The sequence below is a fragment of the Lepidochelys kempii genome, chromosome 23 (assembly GCF_965140265.1).
Source record: "Lepidochelys kempii isolate rLepKem1 chromosome 23, rLepKem1.hap2, whole genome shotgun sequence".
Taxonomy (NCBI): Eukaryota; Metazoa; Chordata; order Testudines; family Cheloniidae; genus Lepidochelys; species Lepidochelys kempii.
The window spans coordinates 14,866,709-14,883,859 of NC_133278.1; the positions used below are offsets into that span (position 1 = coordinate 14,866,709).

The following is a 17,151-nucleotide window of genomic DNA, read 5'->3' on the forward strand; positions in this document are numbered from 1 at the left end:
TCCCCTCCAGCAGGGGGCGCAGGGAGACACGCGCACGGCGCAAGGGCCCGTCCCCTCCAGCGGGGGGCGCAGGGAGACACGCGCACGGCGCAAGGGCCCGTCCCCTCCAGCGGGGGGCGCAGGGAGACACGCGCACGGCGCAAGGGCCCGTCCCCTCCAGCAGGGGGCAACAGGGAGACACAGTCATTTTTCTCCTTTAATTAAAAAAAAGTTCATAGTCCCCCCTGCAGGGGGAGTCTCCGGGGGCGGGGCCTCACTCAGCCTCGTTGAAGCGGGTCAGCATGGTCTTGTGCAGCGTCTCGCGGTACGACTCGGCGGCCGAGACCCCGTAGGAGCTGCCGCGGGCACCCAGGCCAGAGCCGCGCACTCGGGTCTGCGCCTGGGGAGGGGGAGACCTGGTGAGATCAGGGACCTGCCCCTCGGAACCACCCCCAGCCCCTGCCCCCCCAAGGGCCGCAGGGCTCCCTGCTCGCCCTGCCCCCGGTACCTCGATGGGGGTCACGATGCCTTGCTTCTTGCGGCCCAGGCCACTGCCCTCCTTCCAGCCCATGGCCTGCAGCATGCGGCTCCCAATGTTATCGCTGCCCAGCCCGTCCCGCGTCGGCTGCTCAAAGTCTCTGCGGGGAGAGCAAAGGGTCAACGGCCGACGCACCTGATACCGACAGCCCATGAGGGGACAGGGACACAGCCACCTCTGGGGTGGGGCAGCTGGAGAACAACCACACATAACAATGCATGGGGACAGCTCGGCCAGCGCGCTCAGATGCAGCCACCTCTGGGGAGGGGCGCTCCTAGAGGGCAGAGCTCCGCCCAGAGTGGGCAGGGCAGCATGGCGGCGGGGGGGCTTACACAGTGGCAGGCATCACAGCGGAGTACTTCCTCTTCTTGGGCTCCGGGGGCTCGGGGACGCCGTACTTCTCCCTGCGCTCAGCCGCGCGGTCCCGGTACTTCATCTGCCGGGGGAGGGCCCGTTAGAGCCAAGGCCAGGCCCCACCCCCCACTGTGCCCCCCAACCTCTCCCTGGAGTCAGCGTGCCTCCCAGCCCCACCCCCCGACTGTACCCCCCAACCCCTCCCTGGAGACAAAGTGCTCCCCCCGCCCCACCCCCCCTCTGTGCCCCCCAACCCCTCCCTGGAGTCAGCGTGCCTCCCAACCCCACCCCCCCACTGTACCCCCCAACCCCATCCTGGAGTCAGAGCACCCCCCCAGCCCCTAGACCCACCCCCACACTGTGCCCCCCAACCCCATCCTGGAGTCAGAGCACCCCCCCAGCCCCCTGCATTCTTCCTTCCCCACTGTTCTGGTGCAGCATGGCCCGCCCATTATCCCATCCGCGCCCCCGGCTATACCCCGCCATGCTGGCCCCCCTGCCCTGGGGGCCCACAGCCCAGCCCCCTGCCCACCTCCATGTCGTTCTTCTCCAACGCCTCCAGCTCCTGCTCCGACAGGTGGGCGCGGCGGTGAATCTCCAGGTTTTGCTGCAATGAAAGGAGAAGGTAGGTAGGGAAACCCCCGTCGCCCCCGGGGGGGAGAAGCTGAATGGGGGCTGGCGCCCCCTCTGGGGGAAAGGCCCTGGGCCCCATTCCCCGCCCCCCACCCTGGGGATGGATGGGAGCCAGCGCCCCCTAGACTGGAAGAGTCCCGTGCCCCATTCCCCGCTCCCCTGAGCCAGCCAGTCCCTGCCCCGGGCTGGATGGGAGCCGGCACCCCCTGGAGGGGCCAGGCCCCGTGACGCCCCCCTCACACCTTGTGCAGCCCAGAGAGCTGCTGGTGGCGGATCAGCGCCTCCTTGCTGGGGAACTGCCGGCGGCAAAGCAGACAGGCCAGTTTGTGCCAGTCCGTGAGCTTCTCCTCCCGGTCAGACGCCCGCTCCGGCTCCTCCTCGCTGTCGCTCTCCCCACTGTACGCGGCCACCAGCCCCCGCGGCGGGCTCTGCGGAGAAACAGCGCTGTGGGGCCGGCCGGTCATGGGGGCCCCTCACCACGACACGCCCTGCCCTCCCCGAGCCAGTCCTGGCTCCCAGCCCGCCCCGGCTCTAACCCACCGGACCCCACTCCCCTCCCAGAGCCGGGAGGGGCCCCAGGCTCCTGCAGCACTGGGCACTTACCAGCCTATCGTCGCTGGCCAGCTTGGACAGATCCATGGGCGTGTGCTGCCTCTCTGCCAGCGCCCCCTAGGGGAGAAGCACAGTGGTTGAAATCAGCCAGGGGCCCTGGCAGGTTCACCCCGCACCCACCTCCCCTGTTGGACCCCATGCTTCATGTGGGGGCATCAGGGGCAGGCCGGGGTTGGGGGGGCAAGGGCCTGCCCGGCCAGCCTAGAGCCTTGGCTCTTCGAGGAGGAGGCAGGGTTGGGCAGCTCAGGGCCGGGGGGCCTGGCACGGCACCGGCACCTGTGGGCATGGAGGGATGGGAAGGGCTGTGGGGCTCCTGGCAGGGCCGGGGTTTTCCCCCATGCTGGCCGTACCTTCTTCTCCAGGATGGCGTAGCCGGCGTCGGCCGTGGCCGACTCGCGCCGCTCGTCCTCCCGCAGCGAGCTGATCGGCTGGAAGCTGTTCTTGAAGTTCTCCTTCTGTTTGTTGAGGCTTCGGGCCCAGCGCTCCATGTCCTTGGCGATCTGTGGGGGGGCAGGGGGCTGTCAGTGGGGCGCTGACCCCATGTTGGGGGGCAGGGAGGGAAGCTCATAGACAGGCTGCAGGATTCTCCTTCACTTTCTGTCCCAAGCTTCTGATGCTGGTCCCCAGCTGCCCCACCCCAGAGCTGGCTGCATCTCAGCGTCGAGCAAGCCATTCCCATACAGCGTTACGTGTGGCTGTTCCCAGCCACCTCACCCCAGAGCTGGCTCCATCTCAGCACCGGACGAGCTATCCCCATGTGGCGTTACATGCAGCTGTTCCCCAGCTGTCCTGCCCCAGAGGTGGCTGCATCTTGCCAGTGAAGGCTGGGCTAGCAACACCTCTTGTGCATCTAGAGCCAAACTGCTTAACAGGCTGGATGGAAAAGGGGATCATGCAGCTCCCTTCGGGGGGGGGGGGGTCAACCTCTGCTGAGCAGCGGGTGGGGAGAGGCAGCGCGGGGGAGGCCCTGTCCTACCCAGACGCCCGAGGGGGCCAGGGCACAGCGCTCCTGGGGGGCAGGCAGCACCCACCTGCTGAGCTGTTTTAGTCTTGTGTTTCTCCTTCTTCTCCTTGCCCTCCTTGCCGCTGCCCCCAGAGCCCTCCTTGTGGGCGTCGGCACCCTGGTCAGAGGCTGGCACGTAGGTCCTGCGCTCGCCATCCCAGTACAGGTACTGCTGGCTCTGTGCATTGTAGTAGTACTGTGGGGCCGGACAGATGGGGGGCGTCAGGTGCTGCAGGCTGTGCCCCCCCCCGCCCGCACCCTTCCCCCCCAGGCTGCACCCCCCTCAGCTCACCTGGGAGTTGGGGTCGTAATAGAGACCGGTCAGTGGGTCGTAGTAATAGCCGGAGGTTTCGTCATACTGGTAGGTGGATACGTCTGGGACGGCTGGGGGGCGCAGAGCGGGGCTCAGCTGGGGGCGGGCCGAGAGGGCCAATATCCCAGCCCCCCAACAGCCCCCCCAAAGCAGAGTTACCCCTCCCGACATAGCACAGCCTCCCCAACAGCCCCAACATCCTCCCCACACCAGGGCCCTCCAACCCCCTCCCCTGCCCAACGTGGCACCCCCCCCCAGAGCCCCGCACATCCCCCCACTATGGCGCGCACACACCCCCCGGAGCCACCACACTGGTCCCCGTGAAGCATGGCCCTCCAACCCCCAGAGACCCCCCAGTGTAGCACAGTCCCTCTCAGCCCCAACAAGGCCCCTCCCGCCGATGCACCCCCCAGCCCCCCACTCACGGTACTGGCCGTAGGGCTCCTGCGGCGCGGGGGTGGGCAGGGGCAGGCCGGTGCTGGGCACGGGGGAGAGCGGTGCTGCTCGGCTGGGCTGGGCTCGGCGTCTCCGGCTTCAGCACGGCCGGGGACACGATGGTGTAGGGCTGGCTCTGCGGCAGGACGGCAGGCAGTGGGGAGGCCGCCAGGAGAGCACCCCGACCCAGAGCAGGGTGGGGACACCCTGGGGAGAAACCCCCTCACAGCCCCGGGCAGAACCCCCAACCCAGAGCAGGGAGGAGAGACCCCCTCCCATACAGGCCCCGCTGCCCCCAAGCAGAGAGGAGAGACCCCTTCTGCCACCCACTACAGCCCCTGAGCCGGGAGGGCAGAGCCCCGCCCTCCATACAGCCCCGGCCCGCCCCCGAGCCGGGAGGGCAGAGCCCCGCCCTCCATACAGCCCCGGCCCGCCCCCGAGCCAGGAGGGCAGAGCCCCGCCCTCCATACAGCCCCGGCCCGCCCCCGAGCCAGGAGGGCAGAGCCCCGCCCTCCATACAGCCCCGGCCCGCCCCCGAGCCGGGAGGGCAGAGCCCCGCCCTCCATACGGCCCCGGCCCGCCCCCGAGCAGGGAGGGCAGAGCCCCGCCCTCCATACGGCCCCGGCCCGCCCCCGAGCAGGGAGGGCAGAGCCCCGCCCTCCATACAGCCCCGGCCCGCCCCCGAGCAGGGAGGGCAGAGCCCCGCCCTCCATACAGCCCCGGCCCGCCCCCGAGCAGGGAGGGCAGAGCCCCGCCCTCCGTATGGCCCCGGCCCGCCCCCGAGCAGGGAGGGCAGAGCCCCGCCCTCCATACGGCCCCGGCCCGCCCCCGAGCAGGGAGGGCAGAGCCCCGCCCCCAGGCCAGGCCGACAGCCCTACCTGGGCGGTGGCAGCAGTCCCCGCTGTGGTGCCTGTGGTCTCGGCCCCGCCGGGCGGCTGGTACACGACGGGCACGGCGGTGGTCTGGGCGGCGTGGGGGAAGCTCTGCAGGACGGGCACTGGGTCGACACCCGGCACACCAGGCTCTAGGGTCGGCTCCACCCCTGTGAGGGCAGGGGAGAGCGAGGGTGAGGGGAGGTCCCCAGAGACCCACTGCCCAGGCTGGAGCCATTCAGGACTCCTGGGTTCTCTCCCCGGCTCCAGGAGGGGAGTGGGGGCTAGTGGTTAGAGCTGAGGGGCTGGGAGCCAGGACCCCAAGACACTCCAAAGCTTCTAAGTGAAAGGGGGGGGAGAACCCCACAGAACCCCATGGCGGGGTAAGAGGCTGCCACAATTCAACCTGACCACGACAGGGGATCCAAACCCTGCCCCCTCCCAGCCCCCAGGCAGTGGGAGCGTAGCGCCAGGGGCCGGCCCCATGTCCCACGCCCGCTCTCACCAGTGGCTGCAGCCTCCCCGTTGGCGCCGGGCTGGGCCGGGGAGCCCTTCAGGTAGGTGTGGGAGTAGAGGGCCGGCTCCGCGCCGTAGGCCTCCTCCTGCTGGTAGTAGGCGTAGTCGGCTGGCTGCTCCTCCGAGGCTGCCCAGGCCCCCTCACTTCCCTGTGATGCCTGGGGGCAGAGGGCAGGGTGAGGGGACCGGAGGGCACCACCAGCCCCCACCCCTCGTCTGCCGTGGGGGCAGGGACCCAGCCAGCAGAGCACCCCCCCGCAGTGCCAGGCATGGGGGCATCCTGCCAGCCAGCCCCATCCAGGCTGGAGCCACATCGTCCACACTCCTGCAGCAGGAAGTCCCAGGGATTAACGCCCCGCCACACACCCCTGCAGCAGGGGGTCCAGGGGATTAACACCCCCCCACACCTCCCGATCTGCCCCCCCCCGGCGAGTTACTCACGAGGCCCCGGGCAGGGCGGGGTTACCTGGGAGATGGCCCACTGGGCCGCAGCAATCGCAGTGCTGGCAACAGAGGCGGCGCTGATTCGGTTACTGTCGGAGGAGCCCATGTCCCTGTGGGGGTGGGGGAGAGGGAAGGGACCTGTCACTCTGTGGGATTGGGTGGGGGCCCCTCATCCCCCCGCCCCTCCCGCCCCTGCACTCACCGCTTGGAGCCCTTGGCAAATTCCACGTTGATGGTCTTGCCGTCAATGTGCAGTGGGGGGTGGAGGGCCTGCAGGATCTGCAGCAGCTGGGCCGCCTCCTGGGGGGGGGGGGGGGGACAGATGGAGTGAGAGGGGCCCAGACCTGCCCAGGCCTCTCCAGCCACACAGCCCTGCCCCACCCCGCTCCCCTCCCAGAGCTGGGGAGAGCACCCAGGAATCCTGGCCCCCAGCCCCCCATGCTCTAACCAGCAGACCCCGCTCCCCTCCCAGAGCCGAGGAGAGAACCCAGGAATCCTGGCCCCCAGCCCCCCCTGCTCTAACCAGCAGACCCCGCTCCCCTCCCAGCACCAGCAGAGCCCCGGGGGCCTCGGTGGCTCACCACGATGGTGGCCAGCTGGATGAAGGCGAAGCCGCGGTTGAGCTGGGTCTGCTTGTCTTTGATGACGCGGACGTTGGAGGCGGAGAGCACCGCGTAGGGCGCCAGGGCCGCCAGGATCGACTCCAGGGTGCTGTGCGGGTTCAGGTTCCGCAGGATGATGGCTGGGAGGTGGGGGGGACAGCGTGAGGAGGGACTGGACACCCCCCCCCCTCCGGCCCTGCCCAACAGGCCGCCCCCCATAAGATCCCACCCACCAGCAGCAGCCAGGCTCCGCCCCCTTAGAGCCAACCCAACTGTTAGGCCCCACCCCCTTGGGGCAAACCCACTGCCAGTCAGGCTCCAGCCCCCACCCTCTTACAGCCCGCACCCCATCAGCCAGACACCCCCACTTAGACCCCCCCCCCGCATTGGTCAGACCCGAACAATTCCTCCCAGGTACCCTCCATCCACTCCACTCCACCCCACCAACCTGGGCACCGATCCCACTGCCCCCTCACCCCACACCTACCCCGTCACCCGATACCCGCTCCTGGCAACCGGAGGGCTCCCCCCGCCCCACTCCCTGCCCCCTACTCCCCCCCATAGCCCACCCCCCACCGCTCACCCCCCACTCACTGTCGTTGGCGTTCTCAGCGCAGGGCTCTGATGCCTGGGCCAGGGGCTGCGTTGCTGACAGCACCGAGGCCTGGTAGGGCTGCGGCAGGGGCAGCAGGCCCTGACTCAGCTCCCGGCCCGACAGCGCCACCAGCTGGTCTAGCCGGCTCCCTGGGGGCAGCTTCTGCTCAGCCTCTGGATGGGGCAGAAAGTATTATTAACCTGCGGGACTCCCTGCTGCATGGTCTGATGTGGGGGAGAGGAATAGCTCAGCCAGGGCATTAACCCGTGGCATTCTCTGCAGCAAGGTCAGATGGGGGGCTAAAACCAGCACTGTTTCTAGCTCACCTGATTTGGGTACGCCACATTTAAAGCATTTCTCCCTTCGTTTGAAATTCTGCACTCCACACTGCAACAGGAATTAACAAGAGACTCTTAATGGAGAAAACCCTCTGCTGAGGCCCCTGCCATGCTCGGCCCTGACTGCCCCCTGCCCAGTCCCCTGCCCCTCTCCCCGCAGCACAGCGCCCCCAATGCCCAGCCCTGACTGCCAGGGGAGAGTGCCCCCTGCCCAGTCCCCTGCCCCTCTCCCCGCAGCACAGCGCCCCCAGTGCCCAGCCCTGACTGCCAGGGGAGAGTGACCCTGCCCAGTCCCCTGCCCCTCTCCCCGCAGCACAGCGCCCCCAGTGCCCAGCCCTGACTGCCAGGGGAGAGTGCCCCCTGCCCAGTCCCCTGCCCCTCTCCCCGCAGCACAGCGCCCCCAGTGCCCAGCCCTGATTGCCAGGGGAGAGTGCTCCCTGCCCAGCCCCTGGCCCCACTCCCTGCAGCACACTGCCCCTTAGCTCAGTGGCCATTACCGTAGGATCACAACCCCACTCCTGTACCTTGCTGCAGAGCCAGTCCTCATTGATCTTGGGCTTGGGGTCGCTGTAGTGCATGGAGACTTTCTGGCCCAGGATGCTGAGGGAGTGCTGCCGGGGGAAAGGCAGAGTGGTGAGCGCCAGCAGGTGGCGGGGGGCACCCGTCACTGCCTCAGCAGAGAGAGAGAGAGAGATTTAAACCCTTCTGCTGAACGGATGAGGGAGGGGAGGGAGGGAGGGAGGGAAGGGCCGCAGGCCCGGAGAGGTTTGGGTCTCGGCTACGTGGCTACCACAAAGCTAACCTGTGCCGGCCCAGCATTTGGGGCTGCCGGCACGGCCGGCTCCGAGCTACCAACGGCTGCTAGGATGGAGGGAGTGGATGAGAAAGAGAGAGAGAGAGAAAGAAAGAGAGAGAGAGAGAGAAAGAAAGAGAGGGCAGCCATGATCCAAGACACCCGCGCGGCACAACACCTGACACCGCTGGGAACCACCGATGCGTGCCCTGCTAGCCAGCGGCTCCTCCGGCAACCTCTGGGCCACCACCTCGGCACAGCCCCCACCCGCCCCCTCGGCCTATCTGCTCTGCCTACGGCCCTGCCGGAGCCTGATCCGACGGCCTCTCGCCGCGCTGCCTCGATCCCCTCCTGCGCAGCGCCCCACCCCGCAAAGCACAGCGTCTCGGCCACGCGTGGCGGCTCCCACTGGGGACGCCCGCCCACGCACTCGGTCCGGCTAGGAGAGGAACGGAGCCGCGCAGGTCGAGGGGTGTTGTGAAAGCCAATTCCAATCCACCAGCTGGCCAGGGAGACCAAGATCTCAGGGCTATGGGGCCTGGAGGTTGGTCTGACAGGTGCTCGCTCTTCTGCCGGCGGGCCTCCTCCAGGTCCGGTGGGCACAGGCTTAACGAAGGCTGATGCCGGGCGCCCTCCCTGCCCTAGCTCCTGGCGCTGGCACTGCCATGGGAAAGCTCGCAGCCTGGCCCCCCGTGGGAGACTGGAGATGGAGTGACCCCCTGGAGGATGGGAGGGGGGCCAGATGCCAGTGTCTGGGCCCTGCGGCACGAAAAGGGCTGATGCCATCACTCAACATCCACTTCTGCCATGCACTATGTCGCACTGCCTTCCAGAGCGGGACACAGAACCCAGGAGTCCTGGCACCCATCACTGCTGCTCTAACCACTGCACAACACTCCCCTTGCAGAGCCACAGAGAGAATCCAGGAGTCCTGGCTCCCAGCTCCCCCTGCTCTAACCACTAGCCCCCACTCCCCGCCCGAAGCCAGGCAAAGAACACATGCATCCTCATTTCCAGCCACCCACCAGAACACACTTGTCGGAGACACGGAGAGAACCCAGGAGTCCCGGCTCCTGGTCCCCATGTTCTAAACACGCTCCCTCCTAGGGCTGGGAAGAGAACCCAGGAGTCCTGGCTCTCAGCCCCCCCCGTTCTAACTACTAGACCCCACTGCCCTCCCACTGCTCTGCCTCTAAGCACTAGTGAATCCTTAAGGGGGTGGGGGGGTGATGCTCTCCCTGAGGGGCTGGAGCAGGCCCAGGCGTGTGGGTCAGGCAGTAACAGGAGCAGTACTTGTGGGGGTCAAGTGCGGCAAAGCAACCTGATTGGCTTCCATCCATCGGGTAGCGTCCTGCAAGTGATTAAACTCGACGAAGGCGAAGCCGCGGCTCTGACCTGGAGGACAGCATTCAGATACAGACGCAGTGTGTTAGTCAACAGATCCAGCCAACATCACGCACCCTCTCGCTGCACCCCCTGGGGCGGGGCCGGGGGCGCGGAGGGGGGCACCTCCTGGGAGTGTGGGGGCAAGGGCAGGGGAAGCACCAGCCACGCAGCCAAGGGGCTGCTAGCATAATAGAGCCCTGGAGTCCTGGCGCCCCCCCAACCACTAGACCACACTCCCCTCCCAAAGCCCAGGAGAGAACCCAGGAGTCCTGGCTGCTGGACCAGCTTCCTCTCCACTTGCTCATGCTGCCTCCCCAGAGCATCGCTTTCCCCTAGGGAGAACAGGCTCCAGCCCCCCCCCGCCGCTCAGTGTCCTAGGACCCGGCTCTGGTCACAGGCACCCCTAGCATCATGCTGGAGTACTGGTGTGAGCACAGTCTGCAGGGCAGAGTGCCCCCTGCAGAGCTTCCTGCCCCATAGCAGGGCGCCCCCCAGCGCCCAGCCCTAAGTGCCAGAGTGAGCACCCCCTATAAAGCTCCCCACCCCATAACACAGCCCTGACTGCCAGGGGAGAGCCCCCCGGCCTGCAGCACAGCGCTCCCCAGTGCCCGGCCCTGTCTGCCGGGGGAGAGCGCCCCCTGCCCAGCCCCCACACTCCCATCCAGGTCTCCCAGTCAAGCACAGGTTTTGCTCTGTCCCATCGCACAGATCCCCTTTGCCTTTAGCTCGGCCTGGCTGAGGGTTCCCAAGCTAGGGGGCTGGGAGTAAGGACTCCAGTGGGGGTAATCATCGGTCCCTGCCCCCCCCCCCACCTCCACTGAGCTATGTGGGACGAACACAGCAGGCCCAACCCCCAGACGAGACCCCCTGGGCTGGATTATTGGCTCCCAGCCCAGTGCAGAGGCTCTGGATCCCAGCATGCGGTGCTCCCAGCACTGGGCCAGTGCATGCTGGGAAACATCTCTGCAGGGGGCTGTGCCTTGAGCTGGCTGGAGGGGCCCCTGGAAAGTAGGGTTCCTCTCCACAGCGCCCCTGTGAGGCCTGGCACAACACAGGACTAATGCAGAGAAAAAAATATAAATATATACACACCCTGCTTTGGAAGGAGAGAGAACACTGGCTGCGTGTGAGTGAGTGAGTGTGCAACACACACCAAGGAAATACCTTCGAGACAACAGCCAACTCACCTGTTCAGCCCAGCCCATCCTGGCCACGCGCTCCCCAGAAAGGCTGGCCCAGTGCCGGCGTTCCCTAGCGCTGGCTCACTCTGGGAGGAGAAGCGGGCCGCAGCAGAACCCAGCCGCGGCCTCTAGTACAGCTCCATTCCGGCCAGGGTTCACGCCCAGCAAGGAGAGGGCGAGAGGGGCACGCGCCTGGCCGTGGATTCCTCCGCGCTCTCCAAGGACAGGGAGAGAGAGCAGCGAGTGCGGGATCTGCATGCAGACTGACCAAACCGGCCCTGCTCTGCACGGACCCACGGGCAAGGGACTGGTACCAGCCAAAAGCCTGGTGCGGGTTGGGAAGCCGGCTGCACCAGGGCCTGGGTAGTTTCTGCCAGCGAGAGAGACACACCGACCGCGCGCACCGCAGGGGGAACCGCCGCAGGCTCCTAGCCAGAAAGGGGGGCAGAAGGCAGAACTGTGAACAGGAGCTCACCTGAGGCTTTGTTCCGCATCAGCCGCACCTCGCGGGGCTGGATCCCATGCGCCTGCAGCTGGGCCCGGATCTGTGGGGGAGCACACACAGAAGGGACACAGTCAGCACCATCCACCTCCAGGGTATGGACAAGGGGAAACTGAGGTAGAAGGCGCCACTCATGTGAGATCATGCATTGATCCATGGAAAAGCAGCTCCCAGCACCCTCCCTCCCCACAACTACGAGACCCCGCTCTCCTCCCAGAGCCGGGGAAAAGAACCCAGGCATTCTGGTTCCCAGCCCCACCCCACCCAGACCTACATCGTTCTCGGAGGCGGACTGGGGCAGCATCCTCAGCATGACGATGCTGCTGGCCTTCTGCTCCTCCTCTGGCTCGGGCCGGTAGTCCTGGTCGCGGTAGTCCCCGTCGCCGGGGTAGCCCAGGGGCTCGGTGGGGCTGTCCCGCTTGCGCTGAGTCTCCGACCCTGAAGAGGCCTCGTAGGAATCCTGGCGAGAGAGGATGGGGTCAGGGGAGACCGGCACTCGCGTCCCATCCCCATCCCCGGCAGAGAGGCCCGCCCAGCCCCACAAGACTACAGCCCCTGGGTCCAGAGCTCACCTCGGCGCTCTGCTCCTCGGATGAGTCATACTCGTTAGCGGCCTCGTGGCTGCTGAAGTCACGGGGGTACGAGCGGTAATCCATGTCCCGATAGTCGTGGTCTCGCTGGGTCCGCCCATCCACGCTGTCGTCCTGGGACCGGTCAGCAGCGCCGTATCGGCCCGTCCGGTCCCCACGGCCACCTCTGAATCATAGAATATCAGGGTTGGAAGGGACACCTCAGGAGGTCATCTAGTCCAACCCCCTGCTCAAAGCAGGACCAATCCCCAATTAAATCATCCCAGCCAGGGCTTTGTCAAGCCTGACCTTAAAAACTTCTAAGGAAGGAGATTCCACCACCTCCCTAGGTAACGCATTCCAGTGTTTCACCACCCTCCTAGTGAAGAAGTTTTTCCTAATATCCAACCTAAACCTCCCCCACTGCAACTTGAGACCATTGCTTCTTGTTCTGTCATCAGCTACCACTGAGAACAGTCTAGATCCATCCTCTTTGGAACCCCCTTTCAGGTAGTTGAAAGCAGCTATCAAATCCCCCCTCATTCTTCTCTTCCGCAGACTAAACAATCCCAGTTCCCTCAGCCTCTCCTCATAAGTCATGTGTTCCAGTCCCCTAATCATTTTTGTTGCCCTTCGCTGGACTCTCTCCAATTTCTCCACATCCTTCTTGTAGTGTGGGGCCCAAAACTGGACACAGGACTCCAGATGAGGCCTCACCAATGTCGAATAGAGGGGAACGATCACGTCCCTCGATCTGGAGGGAATGAGGGGTGTAGGTTCAGCACCGTTGGCTGCCAGGGCAGAGCACCCCCTGCTGAGCCCCCGCCCTGCTCCACGCCCAGCCCTGCCTGCCAGGGCAGAGTGTCCCCAGCCCTGCTCCCCACAGCACAGCGCCCCTCAGTGCCTGGCCTGCCCAGCCTCCTGCCCCAAAGCACAGCGCCCCCCCAGCAGCCCCAGCCCTCCCGATACAGGGGCGCACGGGCCCATTGGCGTGGGGAGATGGTACCTCCGTTCATACTCCATTTCCTCCTGCAGCGGGTCAGTGCTTCGGAACAGGCCAGGCTCTTCGGTGGGCACTCACCACACAGCACTGCCACCAGCCGTGTCCACAAGCCCTGGAGGCAGAGAGAGCGGGGGGGAGTTAGCATGGCCGTCCACAGGGCGCGGGGAACGAGACCCATGAAATCAACCAAGTAGTGCCAGACAGATGGCATCAGGGGCTGAGCGAGGATCTTGACACAGCCCCTGCTAGCCCAGCCCTGGGCTCCCCACCAGCCCTGCCAGCGTCCCTCACTCCCGACCTGCAGCCCCCTGCTTGCCCAGTCCTGCCACTGCCCCTCAATCCGAACTCATGGCCATGCCAATCCTGGTCTCCCATATACACATGTGAAGGAAGAGTCTAGTTGTTGGTTGTTTGTTTTTGGTGGGGAGGTTGGGAGCCTGGACTGGGTTTTCTCCACGGCTCTGGGAGGGGAGCGGGGTCTAGTGGGTCAGAGATGGGGGGAGTGGGAGTCAGGAATCAATGCTCCAGTCCCAGCTCTGTCACCCACTTTCCCTTTGGCTCTCAGCATGGCCCTTCCCCTCCCCAGCCTCTTCTCCCTGGCAGGAGCCGAACTGAGGAGCTAAGGATCCCATTAGCGCTTTTGGCCATGGCACTGCTGTGGGAGGTCCGGCTCAGCTGCCTGTCCATGCTGCTGAGGCCTAGATCCTTCCCGGGAACGGCCTGCACACCGGGCTCCTAGAAGTAAGTATTCCTAGAAGCCTCTGGCTGGATTAAAATGCAGAAACGGTACCTGAACCCCCCCAACACCAGCACTGTCTCACAGCAGTAGCAACAGGAAGAGACCAGAGTAAGACTTTCTGGTTTCTGCGAGGCTTCACCGTACAGAGTTTCCTGAGTTATTTTAACTTTAAACAATGTGACACACCAAAATGAAGTTCTAAAAATAAATAAATGGCACCAAGATGCAACCAAAGAGGTAAGACGCCAGCTACATCCCGGCTTCCTCACTGCACTATCAAACCAGATTAGATCGTGTTCCAACAGGTGGCCAACTGACCAGCTTCCCAAACCTAACGAGCACATGATGCATGCAATCCCAGAGTAACACACACAATTCTTCCCTTAGCAGCAGGTAACGTAAGGGTAGCAGCCAGCCAGTCCCACTGCCCTGGGGCTGGATCCGACCCAGCAACACCAAGAGGGGAAAGACCCTAGGTCCCATTCCCCACCCCCCTTGAGCCAGCCAGCTTTGCAAGCACGCGGCCCCACACAGCATAGGCTGCGATTTATTTAATTCATCCCAGCAAGTAGCAGACTCAGCACCCCCAGGCTACGGATCCTACCTTCACTGGACACCTGCGAACTTGCTGGGCTCTTAGGCAGCGAGAGGAGGAGTCCGATGGAGGGGGCGGGGGGACACTACCCAAGCTCCACCCACAACCCCAAAACATCCCCCCACACAGATTGATTCCTCCAGGGCCTGGGTTGCTTTGCTCCGAGTTACATGCAGGGGCTGGTCTCCCCATATGCTAACAGTTGCTATTGATTATTTCTATTGCAATGAGTTCTGAGACGATGCCCACTTCCCTCTGCAACTAGCCAGAAGGTCGGGCATCATTGCACTGGCCATGGTGTGGCACATACACACAGCCCCGCTGCTCAGCGTGCACACACACACACCCCGGGTACCCAGCTCTCTACACCCTGCTTGCCAATATACAGCCCAGCTGGAGGTCTCTGTCGCAAGACACAAAGCCTGCCTGTCTACCCAAGATCAACTCTCTTGCACTGACTCCGTGAAATGGTCACAACCGATACCGAGAGGGCAGGAGCCTATGGAACTGGCTCAGAACCCTGCCAAGCACTCTGCGGTTCGATTCTCCACTCAGACTGCTGCAGGCTCGCCACACCTCCAACCAAATGAGCCGCGCTTTCCGGAGCTGAGCGCAGGCTGCCAGGGACGAAGCTGGACGGGAAGTGGGAGTCTCTCTCCCCCTCGGCTCCAAGCCTGCAACACCGACCCGCTTTCCCGCTGAGATCACGCTGACAAGGTACCCCCGCAAAGGGGGGTCCCAGCTGTGCTGTGGGTGAGGCTGCCTGCAGCACCTCTGAACTCCAGGTCATCCATCTCTCTGGGGCTCAGGTCCTCCTTTGCCAAACAAGCTGTTGAACCTTGCAGCAGCTGGGAAAGGATAAAGCTGCCAGGGCTTCCCAGGTCTGAGCCAGCACGGGACAGAGGACAATGGAGATCCCACCAAACCAGGAGTGACAAAGCAGGAATTTGATGCCTATGTGTGCCTCAGTTTCTCTCCATACTTTGCACTGCTACCCAGCAGGGGGTGAAAGGGTTAACACGTTGCTCTTGGATCAGAGCTAGAAACATGTATCAAGTAAGAGCCTGGAGTGGAATGAAGGGGTCTGGACTGGTTGAAACCGACCCATATCCAGAGCAGGACCCCTGGGGGTGCCAGCCCACTGTCTAAAAGCTGGGGCATAGCACCCATCCTGGGCTTCATGACACCAGGCCCTTCTGCTGATGTGTGAATCCCAGGGAGATGAAGCCAACAGCCTGGGGTCACACGGAGACAAAACGCGGAGCCTGTGAAACTCATTGCCACAAGGTGACACTGAGGCAGGATTAAAATCAAGGGTGGGGCAATTCTAACAAGGCTTCAAAACCGCAAAGCAAGCCCCACACACAAGCTGACCTGTCATAAATGGGAGCTAAGAGGAGACAAGTCATCCCATCACAATTCCTTGCCTCTTTTCCCCGACAGCATCTGGTACTGGCCCCTGGCAGAGACAGGATATGGGGGAGCCGGAGAGGAGGGAACATGGCGTAGGGAGCATCCTCTCCTAGGCACCTGTCTCTGCTCCCCCTCCAGGCCTGACTAAACCCCGGCTCTGCACTGACCTGCCACATAACCTCAGCCAAGCCAACCCTCTCGGCACCTCCACAGCCCTTCTCAGACTTTCCCCTGCCTAGCTAGCAGACAGGAGCTGTCTGTACAGCGCCCGGCACGGCAGGGGAACCCCAACCCCGGGCAGGGTCTGCATAGCGCCTGGCAGAATGGGAAGGAGGGAGCCCCCAATCCCAGTCTAGACTCCACCCTCTGCTGGCCCTATCGTGACCAGATCGGGGTATTTTTATCTGAAGTCCAGCTGCCCACTTGGCCGGCCACCCCCCAGCCAAGGTGAACCCGCGCCTCCTCGTCGCTCCCTTCACCGGCCTCACCCACCAGCCGCCTTCCCCCTCTTCAGGGCTCCCCCCAAACCCCTCGCCTCTTCCCCACCCCCAAAACCACCAGGCCAGGACCCCTCCCCATTCCCAGACTCTCCCCCCCAACTCAAGCCCAACCCTCACTCCAGACTCCCCCTCCCCGTCAGTTCCTCCCTCCCCCCCGGCTCCTCCCCTAGACGCCCCCCACCCACATGCTCCTCCTCCTCCTTCCCCAACACCTCTCCCCACAGACTGTCCCAGCCACCAGCCCAGCCAGCTCCCCAGGCCACGCCCCCGCCCCACAAGCTCCTCCCCCAAAGCCCCCCACAGGCTCCCCCAGCCCAGCCCCCCCGCCAGCTCCCCAGGCCACGCCCCCACCCCACAAGCTCCTCCCCCAAAGCCCCCACAGGCTCCCCCAGCCCCCAGCCCAGCCCCCCCTCTCCGCCAGCTCCCCAGGCCATGCCCCGCCCCACAAGCTCCTCCCCCAAAGCCCCCACAGGCTCCCCCAGCCCCCAGCCCAGCCCCCCCTCTCCGCCAGCTCCCCAGGCCACGCCCCCGCCCCACAAGCTCCTCCCCCAAAGCCCCCACAGGCTCCCCCAGCCCAGCCCCCCTCTCCGCCAGCTCCCCAGACCACGCCCCCGCCCCACAAGCTCCTCCCCCAAAGCCCCCACAGGCTCCCCCAGCCCCCAGCCCAGCCCCCCCTCTCCGCCAGCTCCCCAGGCCACGCCCCCGCCCCACAAGCTCCTCCCCCAAAGCCCCCCACAGGCTCCCCCAGCCCAGCCCCCCCCCGCCAGCTCCCCAGGCCACGCACCCCTCCCCCCACAGGGTCCCCAGACCAAGTCCCACCCCTACCGGCCCCTCCCCCGCGCTGCCGCCCGGCCCCGAGGCGGCGCTGACCTGGGCCGCGGCAGGCCGCTGGCCGGGCAGGACACTCCTCGCGCGCGCGCGCGCCCCCGACACGCAAGATGGCGGCGGCGCCAGCGGCCGAGTCCTGGCGACTCCCGGCGGCGGAGAACGTGGCCACGCCCCCCGCGCGCCGGCTCCCACCCCACCCCGCGCGCCCATTGGCCGGGGTGCCCCGATCCCATTGGCCGGGAAACCTGCCGCTCCGCGCGCGCCGGATGGGTGGGACCGCGTCCAGTCGCTCCCACAGGCGCTCGCGGCAGCGCCCGGAGTCCCCTTGAAGACCCGCCTCCACTGGCAGGGGATTGGTTGGACTGTGAGACGGCCCGCCTCTGCTGGCAGATGAATGGTGGGTGGGCA

General features: G+C 65.5%; 1 protein-coding gene across 1 annotated transcript; it reads right to left on the bottom strand.

Annotated features, from left to right (window-relative positions):
- Positions 1–183: 183 nt before the first annotated feature.
- RBM10 (RNA binding motif protein 10) lies at positions 184–16,912 on the bottom strand. Its single transcript, XM_073322359.1, is given in 25 exon segments — positions 184–379; positions 488–617; positions 850–953; positions 1,404–1,478; positions 1,747–1,932; positions 2,108–2,173; positions 2,467–2,616; positions 3,148–3,315; positions 3,412–3,503; positions 3,858–3,900; positions 3,902–4,003; positions 4,746–4,909; positions 5,245–5,413; positions 5,722–5,809; positions 5,902–5,999; positions 6,281–6,441; positions 6,896–7,069; positions 7,223–7,283; positions 7,759–7,845; positions 9,349–9,422; positions 11,070–11,139; positions 11,371–11,556; positions 11,669–11,852; positions 12,672–12,780; positions 16,786–16,912. Coding segments are annotated over 24 exon segments (2,775 nt in total). The 5' UTR covers positions 12,689–12,780; positions 16,786–16,912; the 3' UTR covers positions 184–253.
- Positions 16,913–17,151: the final 239 nt, after the last annotated feature.